Here is a 12,357-nt window from a genome sequence, read left to right as displayed (position 1 = left end):
ACCACACTGTATGGTTATATGTTTACAAAATTCTAAGTGTTTCCACACGTTGGACTGTAATGATGGCTCGATCATTTTTAGCTGCTATCACATGTGTGTTTATTTAATTTTGAAATGATTTTTAATTGTTAACGCCTCAGACAGATCGATCTGGTTAGACAAATCGATGTATTGAGTAATCGTTTAATCATCACACCCCTACCAATCATGTTTTTGTATTTGGTAGTGACGTATGGGTAGCGTCCTTTTAATTCACGAAAAAGACATCTGTTTAAAAATTGATCATGGAAGAAAAATTAATAACTGCACTTTGTCCCCAGCTGGTATTATATGACACCGAGTCTTTCAACATATCCTTGGTGTGCAAGTATCATCAAAGATTTGTAGAAAAATTTGTCCTTTATGATCATATGAAAACAAAGATCTGGTTGAGATTTATGTAGATTTGGCAAATTGCACAAGGGAGACTGATTTACAAGGCCTCCAGCCAATTACGATGCAGAGCACAAAGCACTTTAAAAAACAAGATGCAGAATTGCACATAAAGAAATCTGTGAAACAGTGAGACTGTTCTTTTGTTGTTGTTGTTGTTTGTTTTTTTTTTTTACCTGTGAAGGGATCTTGTGTTTGGTGTGATAAAGAGACCTCACCATGGCAACAACCTTCTGACCCAGGTCTGACTGAACCTCTGACACCTGACAGCGGGTCAGCAGCACTGAAGTCAACACCACCCATGGATTATGCACCGACCCAGCCCTGGAAACAGAGAGCACAAGCGCAAACCTTTGAGTAAAGTTTTCCCGCAGTGCTTCTGGGTTGAAGGAGAAGGCGTGCCATTAAAAAAAAAAAAAAAAAAACAAGAGGAAGAAAGGGGAAAAGAGAGCAAACAGCCTTTATGACAATTTAAAGCAGGCATGAAAACAGTGGCCCTGAGGCGCAAAGCACATCACTGAACAAAACACGACAACAAAATTTTACATTTCAGAACCACGGCATGAAAAACAAAGAAACCTTTTTTTTTTTAAAGAACAGGAAATTTGTTGTGTTTTCTGAAGCTACAACCCATTTTTAACTTTGTTTTTCTTTGTCAAACATTGTTGGGTCACTATAATATAATGAGATTTCAACCCGACGAAACAGTACAGCCCTTACATGCTTACATTTCATTCTACAACGCAATTAGATCTCATTTACACTATGTAAGGATACCAGCAGATGATGACTATTTGTCTAACATATGGCATACATTATCCATAATGAATAATCAAAGCGTAAACCTAAGAGCAACAGGAAGATAAGAAAGCAGCCAGAATGATCAAGGGTTTTCTGGATTTACTAATGAAGTCTGACAGTGATGAGTACGCGAGGCGGGAGGATGTCTCACCGCAATACTCCTGCAGTTAATATTAAACACCTACACCACGCATTACCTGCTCCCCTTTCCCCTCACAAGGGAACAGCTGCCGGCTCTGACAGGCATCGTTCTGCTTGGACTAGGAGCTTTTCAGGAGTGTTGATATGGCCTTCTGGGTATCAGACGCCAAGGCCAGCAGACGCCGGCGATGTCATGCCAACACAACTTTCAAGGATCTTTTTGATACACATTAGCCAGAGGGGAAGGGGGTGGGGAGTAAAAACCACAAAGCAGGTCGGTATCTGTTAATTAAATCTGATTGGATGAGCCTGATTTTAGCTCATGCAGCTGCTGACTATAACAGATTTCTTCTTTGGGTGCCTTTAGTCAGGGAGAAAACACGGGTCCGATGGGGAAAGAATCAGAGTCTTTTGCTCTCTGTTAGCTTGTAAATATTCATAAAAATCTATGGGTAAAAATGTATTTAACTTGTCGCAAAACGGTGCCGACACTTCCAGTCGTTAAGAAAAAAATCAGATCTCGGCACGGAAGCACAGCTGGATGTGATTAACATGACAAGCAGGGCAATAAATATTGAATGGAGAGAAAGGCAAAAAAGCAGAGATTTGAGATGGGAATAGGATAAGGGTATGTGCTATTATTTCAATTTGACCGCATTAAAACGATAACGGATGTGTGTATACAAGGCCTTTATGTTCTTTTATAATGTTATTTGATGAAAAAGCTCAAATCTTCAAATAAAGTTTGATGTAAGATCAGACTGATGAAGTGCTTGCTTGCTTCTCTGCAAAAACAAGTGTGTGTAAGACAGAAAGCGGCTCTGAAATAAGGAGACGAGGGATGATAAAGAGAGACAGAACAGCGGGGGACTTGTGTGTGTCTGTCAGTTAAAAAAAATACAATAAAAATAATAAAGGCTGCTCTCCATCCAAGTGCTTGGGTGTCTCGCCCTGACAAGCTGCTTCACTCTGGATGATGTGGCCATGGGAACAAACAGAACCCTCTCATGCCGCTGGCAGATATCTGCTTCCTGTGCTTTTCCAGGAAACAAAAAGGGGGGGGGGGGGGGGGGGGGGGGGGGGCTGCCTTCGACGGAGGGTGTCTGTGTTGATGCCAAATCTGTCACGGGGTGCAATGTGTGTCACAGCCAGCCTCAATCCATGCTTTGAATCATGACTCAGTTTGTATGGACAGAGTGGGCTTTGTGGTTGCAACTCTCAATACAGTTTCCAAAACAGCCACTTAAGGAAACAAAATCGCCACTTTCCATACTGACGCGCAGTCCAAGGTTCACGTCTTCAGAGCCTTAACATAAAGGACTGTGAAGCTTGAGAAATATGGTTTGTTAAATAATATTTTAACAACCATAAACGTCATGGTCAACCTTTATATCAAAATGTAACATAATTCATAAAGACATGGATCTTCAACACTTGTATTGTTTGAGTCTTTCCAAATCCCCTTAGCCACAAAGTGCACTGCCTTGTCCAGGCCTGCCTCAGCTATTGACTGAATATGAGAACTGGACGAAGTGACCCCGCCCCACCTGGCGTTCCAAACAGGAACTACACGCTGGCTCCAAAAAAAACAAAATCGATTGAGAAATTGAGAAATAAACAGCTATTACTCAGTCATTTTATGTCAAAATCAGTATTGTTGCTCTGCTACCTTTTTCTTAACATGTAACTATTAATTGTAAAAAAAATTTCAGCTTTTTTTTTTGTACTGCAAGTTATAAACTGGTCAATCAGATGCCATAATAGTAGGCAGTTCCCACTAGTTCCCATTTGAACCGTTTAAAATGATTGACAGATTCTCCAGAGACGACTTTCAAGTGGTAGGGGTGTAAACTTCTAACAAGCTCACCCCTGATTGGCAAGAGTGGTTGCCATAGATGTGATGTCTCAGATCAACTCAAACCGATCACTGCTTATTGACAATTTCTGGTTCCAACATGGCGGCGATCGTATGGTTAAAAAAACGACTGATTTGATTTGATTGAAGCCAGAAGTAAGACATTTTTTCTTTAGTGACATCATTCTCACTTGGTCCAGTTCTCTGATACAGTAAATGGTCATACACTATAGGGTGTGGGCTAAGGTGGAGTTCAGCCAAGCCGTCCTCCATAAGGTTTCTCCAGGACCTTTTTCCCCAGGTTGCAACGACAATACTGACCTTGCTGAAAATGAGTACAGGCTGCTATGTCACTCATTATGATTTAGAATATACAGTTCATAATTACGTGTCACTACATGAAGAAAAGCTAACAATTAATTTGAATTGCAGAGATTTGTGCTTCATCAAAGTAAGCAGCTAATAATAAATAGTATAATAAATGTTTGTCTGCAAGATGCATAAAAATGTAGCTTTTCTTTTCAAGTTCAGAAGGTGGCTATAAACCTATTAATGAAAATCATTGTGGTCTTCTCTTATCTTCTAGAATGCTGAAAAAGAGAGGGTCCCCTTTTCCTGTGGATTCTTTCAGCGTTTTTAATCAATCCTCGAGAGGTTCTACAACAAATTCAGGTGATCCGTTGCCTCATATTCAGAGCTTATAGAGAATAAATTTGAGGTTTATTGAGGTTAGTATGCACACAGAAGCCCAACTGAAGGCTGGTGTACCCACTATGGTTTCATTTGAAGCACACATCCCCATCAGTGGAACTGTTTTTTTTTTTCTTTCTTACATGTCAAACTGAAAATAATCTGTAGGCACATTATTCATAATTAGTCGAATAAAATATAATACATTTGTTCCTATTTCTAGATTTAAGGTGTCAATGCAAAAATATATCTTTTTGGTTAATTGTTTTGAAGCAGAATGGCTTCTGCTGAGCTGGCTTCTTCTGGACTTGGTCTCTTAACGCCCCAGCACAACAAAGCCAGATTCAAGCTCACCCATGAACATCTGAGACACGGGAACACGTTTTGCAAAGATGCAAATAATGTTTGTTTCTTGCTGGATTGTTTCATTCTGTGGTTTTGCGAGTCTGATTGCCTCCTTTCACAGTCAGTTGTTAAATGCAGCATTTGAAAAAAAGGAAGCGGGAGTATTGCAAGCCCAACATAACTACTGGAGCGGAAATCTCCAGAAAATTGTGGAGCAAAATGGTTTGAACAATACTCGCCTAAAAGTGGGCATAAAGGTAAACTTGAAAATGTAGCATCTCTATAGTCATCTGACCCCAGCTCACTTTTAATCAAGAACAATGGAGCAGGGGAAGAGCAATCACACCATTAGACACTTATCGATAATACAGCCAACTCTTGCTGAGGCTCATAAGAAACCAGCTGGAGCACAAAGTCCAGAGCCTAAAGCGGAGATTTTTAACTCTAAATATCAATGCACACAGAAAATGTGTCACAGAATGATTAAAGACACAATTTTCTATGCCTGTTCTTAATGAAATGAGATCACGCCGCATAAAGGTTGTCCAATAAAATGTCAATGGATGAATACATCTTTGATTGGACACAGCGTAGTTCTGTGCTCCATTGTGAGGCATGAAAGCACAGAGAAGACCTTTTAGACTAAAGGCTGCTAAAAGGGAGCTTTAAAGCAAACAAGAATATAAGTGTTTTGTTTTGTTTTTTTACCATAAGACATAATTCAATATTAACGCAGAACTCTCAAACAATACTGACTTCTAGAGAGGTAATAAGGTGGCATATATGCTTTATTATGAGGGATGACTGCAGTAGAAACATTTGAACAATAGCAACAAAATATTGGACTGATTTGTCTTTCTAGCTGGAAAGAGAATACAAATGGTCACCAAACCTATGTCTTCAAAACAACATTTTGTTGTTTATATATTCATAAAATCTTCATTAGCAATAAAAGTACAGAGGTATCTCATTTATTGTGAAATTTATGCTCTATAATCAATTTTTTATTTTATGTGAGGCACTTTGACGTATTCTGTAGCAGGAAAAGTGCTCTATAGATAAAGTTGAATTTGAATTAAAAAAAACTACTAAAGTTGAAATGGGAAATAGGTGAAGTAAGATTCTACTGTAGATGTTTCAAGGCTGAAAACCCCTCACTACACACTTTATTTACACAGTATGATCAAATTAAAAAGTTCTGATTGGGATCAAAGATTTATGCCGATTTGACTAACTGAATGCATTCTGTTCATGAGCAACTGCATTGAGGAGATGCTGATTGATTCTGATTGACAAGGTCTACAGCCAATCAGGACGCAGGACAGTGCTCTGTAAAAAAATTAAAAAAGGATGCAAAATCCATGAAAAAGGGAGACCAAAAAAGGTGAACCACGACTTAGCGAGGGAACACTGTACACACTTTTGTAGAGCATTTATGCTGAGTTGCAAGCTCTCCAACATTAACAAAACTTCAATATTGTAAAACCAGCTTTCAAATTTTTAATTCTGCCTTATCATTGCTTTTTAAAGAGCATCATAAACGGGGTACTTACACTTCTTCTTTCATCATAGGTGGCCATGCTTGCAGGAGAAGCATGAGTAGTTGAAAGTCCTCCAGCTTCTCTGCAGCATCTAACATCTCTTGGAAAAGCCTATATCTTTTGTCCTCAGTCTCCACATCCTCTATCTGGACCTGGTGAACAAAACAAAAGAAAAAAAAGTTAACTGGATGAATTCATGATTTTAGATTCGGTGTAGCGCGTGACACATGGATAAGTTAAACGAAGGCTTAAAAAAACCTCCTAATAAAAGGTCACATCAAATAAAGAGGTGCTTCAAAAACGCCAAAAGTGCACCATGCCTAAAAGATGTCAATCTGCATTGATTGAGTTCAAACTGTTCATGGATTTTGGTTTATGGCTTAAATAGAAAAAATTAAATCACACAAAACAAATCTTGACAACAAACAAATCCTGTCAAATGTCACAACTTCTAAGAACCCGCCAAATCAAAGAAGAAATTCATTATGTGTTAGTTATAAAAACAACAAAATATCAATTAAGTTGGAAGTTAATCTTTATTGTGTAACAAAATGAGGGAGATTAAATATGGGTGTGAAAGAACAAAAACTGAAAAGAACAAGGAAGGATAAGGTGTTAAAAAAAGAAAAAGAAAAGCCGGGTGGTGGGGTGAAAGAAAAGTAATTAATGTTCTTTTCTAAAGTTGGCTTCTAAAGTGATTTAACAGCCCAGAGAGCAGCTGATTTCTGAGGGGAAAACTACAACGGGCTTTGTCACACACTCACACATGCAGGGACAAACACACAAACATACAAAGCACACATCATCTGCCACCAGAATAATAAAAAGAACAAACATAATCAGTATTCTTTTAAACGGTTACTAAATAACATCATAACACATCATATATTAAGATACATTGGCACTGGCCTCAACACAAGAGTTCAAGCAGTTATTTTCAATTTAAACTTATGCATCGTTATGCAAGTTTCTATGACCTTTTTTGGGCTTGACGTACAAAAGGTGCGGATATTGGAGGTAAACCAGGACAAACTTTGACCAATCAGAGACTCTGATTTGGTAGCAACGTTTCAATAGAGTCCCATTTAAGTCACAAATGTGCCAATTGCTAGAACATTGATTATGAAGGAGAAATTGATCATTGCAGTTTTACCTGACCAGAATTATATGACATAAAGGATTTCAAATATTGGAATTGAAAGTAAAAGCCTGGAGCAAAATTTGCACCACTTCAGCATTTTGCACCAAGCCTGTAGGAGGCGGACGTGCGCTAGTAAACCGAAGAATAAGAAACAAAGAAGAAGCCCCTTCCTGCCTGTCCAGTGTGAAAGTCTGAAAATATAAGACAGGAGCAATTCTTTTCCAAAGAGAAAAAAAAAGAAGAAAAACCCCAACCTGTTTTTCAAATTAAATCAAACTTTATTTGTATAGCACTTTTCCAACTCGTGCTACTCAAAGTGCTTTACAAAAACCATAATCCAATTTTAAAAACAAAAGACAAGACATTACACAAATATTATGTATAAAAACCAATGAATATTTTAAAATCATATCAGATAAATATAAAGGCACAAGACTAAAAAAAGCTTTTTGAAACCAATTAAATAACTTTAAAATCAATTCGGAATTGCACAGGGAGCCAATGCAGTGATTTTAAAAATCAGTGTCATGTGTTCCCACCCCTGGTCCTTGTCAGCATGCAAGCAGCTGAATTCTGCAGCAGTTGAAGGTTCAATACCCTTCTTCTGGGAAGACAGAGGAGGGAATTACAATGCCGTAATCTAATCTGTCCGAAATAAAAGCATACATTGGCATCCCTGTGCTGGCAAGATAGAGAAATGGGCAGATTTTGGCAATATCTCTAATATGATAAAATCCTGTTTTTGTTATATTTTTAATTTGTGGAATAAAATTTATTTCAGCAGGAGACACAGCGAGTTAGCTGTAAAAACAATCACCATGCCACCTACTGACATCCCCAAGTGGCAGCATATACAGATTAAAAAGTAGTGGGCCTAAAATTGCTCGGTGTGAGCATCACTTTCTTTGTCAATGTGTACGTTAAAGTCACTCGTTATTAAAACTGTATTATATTTAGAGTGTATAAATGATAAAAAGTCTGAGAATTCTTGAATAAAACTGGAGGGAAGCTTTGGTGGTCTGTAGACAGTAACACATAGAACAGGTGGGCTGTTAAAAGAAAATGCATGATGCTCAAATGTGGAGTAGCTATTTAGCGTGATTGTTTTATTTACAAATGAGCCACAGGCAATCAATGCAGTGCCACATCTTTTTTTTAATCTCCCCGAATAGCAAATATAAAGTTAAACTTTAGTGGGGAAGCCTCAGTGAGAATAACAGGAGCATCAGTATCAAGCCAGGTTTCAGTTAAAAAAAGGCAATCTATGTTGTTTGTTCAAAAGAGAGCAGATGTTTAAAACAGTAACGTTTAAATTGTGTGTGAGTGCAGATGGATTGTTTTTTCTTTTTGTCAAGTATTGTGTGAATGTGATGGAGATATCTGACTGTGAGCTGGTGGATCTGAGCCATGGGGTTTTGTGAAATCTGCTTGTTATGTGAACTGGGATGTGTTGTGTGATAGATGTGGTTTCTGCCAGTGGTCCAGTCGGTCAGTATATCCCAATTAAACCAGCGACACGTTTAAACTCATGTCACCAATCCCAAATTAAATCATTGGCAATCATTATGCGGAATCTTTTTTTTAAACAAAGAATGGGCAATAATTATAGCCAGCCATTCAAATCGAACATTTTTCTGGGAAGAACGAAGAGCAGAGCAGGAGGGCAATAAGCAGCAAAGGAGAACAACGCCTTCAGCCTCCACCATAACAATTAAAAAGCTGCTAATGCAATGGTCACATTTGGACCTAAATAAAAGTCACGTAGAAGCATATTTAAACACTATACGATCACCATTTTATTCATTTTTTCAGTAAAATGCTTTAGTTTACCTGGGTTAAACTCTTGTTATCTGGAAAGGAAGAAAAGTTTTGAGAAAAATAAAAGAAAAAATATCAAATTGAGAGACACGCCACGTTCTGTCAAGGTAAATTTACTTAAAAGACAACTAATTAAATTAAAATATATTCAAATTTCAGCTTTTATTATTTATCTTTTTATTTTATGCTATCAAATAAAAGATCAAAGCTTTGCAAAGTCTTAACTGTGGTAAAAAAATAAATAATTTAAATCAGTAAAAAGCAAAGAAGTTACAAGCCAGCAGAAGTTTTGTTTTCCTAAATAGGCGTATGGATTTATTTTACACTGTTATCAATAAGGATCACAGATGTTTCCATTCTCCTTATTCTATTTCAAACCTGCTCTGCCTTTGCCCACATTAACTGGAAGAGGCCATGTCTTTGAGCTAAAAGGTCCTAAGGGCCACAGAAAGCAAAAGGTAATCATTGAGGATAAAGAAAATGAAACATGACAACTAGTGGTTACCAGCAGCCACTTTATTGCTCTCTAACGACCTGCAGAGTCTTGCGTTTGCAAAGATTTGAAAGAAGGGCCAATCTTTTGTGACGAGGTGAGAGTGATTATTTTACCCCAAATAATTATTTTTCTCCAGATGTCCTGGATCGATCTTAGGTCAGTGAAATGCATAATTGAAAATGAACCAATACTGACTATGAATCGAATTAGCAGGCACAAATTATGATACAAGTCAACTTGTTAAAATGAACTGTTACACCACAAATACAAAACTATAGGGTGAGAGTGATGCAGCCTTACATGTTGTAAAGTCAGCTATCAGCTCAGACGAAAGATGGGGGAGAAGAAAAGGAGGAGATTGCATCAAATCAATAAACAGAGTAGAAAATTGTCAAAAGGCACTTGGGTGCAAACGCAGTTCACAAAAGATAGCATGTAGGTGATGTGTGAGACAGAAACAGACATGACCAGATGATGTTTGCTTTTCATAAAGCAAAACAATAGTAAGGGAAGTGGGCCCATGTGAGAAGGATAGACGGATAAAAGCAGTCATTCAGTTCCCCTGGGAGCTGCTGGCAAGAGACTATTTTCACTTTATTTATAGGACTTGCATACACACCACAGTGTACGAAGGAGCACACACACACACAACTAGGCAGATGTGCACATGTGTTTGGAAACAGTTAAACGAAACACAGCTTTATTGAACTGGAAGAAGGTAGATCATTCTCACACATGAAGGGGAATTTTTACATTTCATGAGTAAACAATTGGAGCAGGCATTCAGCTTCCTAAACTCTTTCAGATTGCATTCATTTATTAAAGTCTAACAGATGATTTACAAGTAAATATATCAAAGTAAAACCCTCTATGGCCGTTACACTACTAGACATTAACCAATTTTGTATGATTAAAATCAGAAAAGCAATCAAGCACAATTCAAAACAAAATTTTAGTAAATCAGGCAGTAAAATGTATTTATTTTTTTATCAATAAAGTAATTTCCCTCTTATTTCCTTTAGAATTTTTAAATTGTTTAAGTTTTTGGACAATTTTTTATCTAAAACTGCAACATTTGTCAATATAGTGGTATTTTTGAGCAGAAATGTGAAAAATGTGCAGGTAGTTATTACAAATAACTTGGCTTTGACCAAGTCCTTACATTTCCTTTGCCAATATGAAGCAATAGTGTCAAATATTGCACTTCCTCAATTCACCACAGGAGGCGAGTTTGAGAAATGAGCCATTTTCCAACTGGCGTCAATGGTAAGATGTCTAACTTGAATCTAATTAGATTTGTATGTAAAGCCAGAATTTTTAATTGCTTTGTGATAGAGGGTACATTTTTGCCTAAATCTGTAGTTTTGTTTTTAATGGAGTTCCTATTTAAATAAGGTGGGAGGAAAACATAACTTGCACTTCTTTACCATCCAATTACCTGTTTTCAGAATTTTGTTGAGATGGATGGAGTAAACTCCAGTAAAAATAAGTGTTGCTATTTTATTCTATTCTATCCTTTTTCATAGTTTCCTATGGAACATCACCTAATAGGCCAGTCAGTCTCCATATCTATGGTACTGATGCAAAGTAGCTAACTTTAAATCAGAAACTTTGATATCTTAAATGTTGTTAAAACAACAAAGGTTTAAATGAGCCACAGATCTTGTTAATTCTTCTTTACAAGTTACATTATTTATGACCATTCTAACCAATGATTTAAACCACAACCTAATCAAGGTAATGCATTTAGGAAGACTGCTAGGCTTGGAGATCGAATTCAAATCAAAGTTGCACAATGTCCTCCACGATTCTTATGAGCTCAGGTAAAAGACGTTAGCCTTTGCCCCTATCAACAAAACTGCCTGATAATCTTCTCAGCGACTTGGCAATTATCTCAGTCCTTGACCCGAGTGTCAGACAAGAGAAAGGAAAGGGAGAAGGGGGAGAACACGGAAACATGGGCCTGTCAGTGTATCGGACTGGGAGAGGCAGGGGAGCCGGTGATGCAGGGTTCTCTGTGTCTGGCCTTTACTGAGTGAGCTTTGAGTGAGCTCATCAATATTCATTGACCTGCCCTGGCTAATGTCCCTGGCGGCTGGCAGAATAAAGTTGCAGAGGTCGCACACTTCACAAGAGCCGGAGAGGGGGAGGAAATGAGCGATGTGGAGGAAGCGCGCTATAGCAGGAATGAGAAACTGCAGGTTTCCGACAAAATGATAGCAAAGAGGAGTAAACACCGAAAGGGCAAAGCTTGGGGAGCCTGGAGGAGCACGGGGAGTTTATTATGACTTGAAAGTGAGACACATAAAACATGCAGAGGAAACATAAGTGCAAGGATAAAAACACAAACCTGTGGAGAACAAACACATGCCTCCCATAATGCATGTGCAAGCTAAGACGTTACGCGATAAGTGCAATAAAAAAGAAAGCAGCCCCCTCCTCTATTCAGAATCCTTCTGGAGGATCTACATTGTAAAACATGACACACACATATTCATAATGGCTCATGCCTCAAGAGGAGGAGAAAAAGAGAAAGATAAGAGACTGAGGGAGTTGGGGAGACAGAACATGGAATGGGAGTGGTTCGAAAGTATGAGTGGATCAGTGTAAGAACAGGGGAACAAGCTTGTAAACGCATTCTAACACACCACGGAAGGAGATGATGGTCCACTGGCTCACATAACAATAATTCACACATACCAGCACCTTTTGATCTCCATGCATTTAAAAGAATCTGTCATTGTGAACAAGGACTGATGGAAATGGACAAATGACAACTCTGTTACTCAAAAGGACACAGTAAAGACATTGTTAATGCAGTTATTTTGTCTACCTGCACAATTTTCTACTAAAAAGGTGTAGGTAGGCAAAATGTACAGACACGTTTAAATATAAGCACAGGATGAACCATAAACTGACAATCCTTAGTCTCATGCACCCATATAGGGGTTGATTCATACGGGGGCTTCAAGTTTTTGGTTTGTCCAGGCCCATGCAGGGTTGTAGACAGGACCGGCGGCATCTTAAGGGGAGCACAGGTGTGTCTTGCAGTTACCTGCTGAGACTCGTGCGGCCACAAGTACTATTTGCGTGTATT

The 12,357-nt window shown here is 38.2% G+C and overlaps 1 protein-coding gene across 1 annotated transcript in view; it reads right to left on the bottom strand.

Moving 5' to 3' along the window:
• The window catches only part of nbas (NBAS subunit of NRZ tethering complex), a 158,840-nt gene that overhangs the window by 17,988 nt on the left and 128,495 nt on the right, over positions 1–12,357 (bottom strand). The window contains exons 50-51 of the mRNA XM_011491806.4: positions 5,818–5,957; positions 609–756 (exon numbers count right to left, since the gene is read on the bottom strand). Coding sequence (XP_011490108.2) covers positions 609–756; positions 5,818–5,957 — 288 coding nt within the window. The remainder of the gene's footprint in view (positions 1–608; positions 757–5,817; positions 5,958–12,357) is intronic.

The sequence above is a fragment of the Oryzias latipes genome, chromosome 24 (genome assembly GCF_053564925.1).
Source record: "Oryzias latipes strain Hd-rR chromosome 24, Olatipes_Hd-rR_3.1".
Lineage (NCBI taxonomy): Eukaryota > Metazoa > Chordata > Actinopteri > Beloniformes > Adrianichthyidae > Oryzias > Oryzias latipes.
The sequence above is the reverse complement of the archived record's forward strand: the minus strand, read 5'-3'. Positions and strand labels throughout refer to the sequence as shown.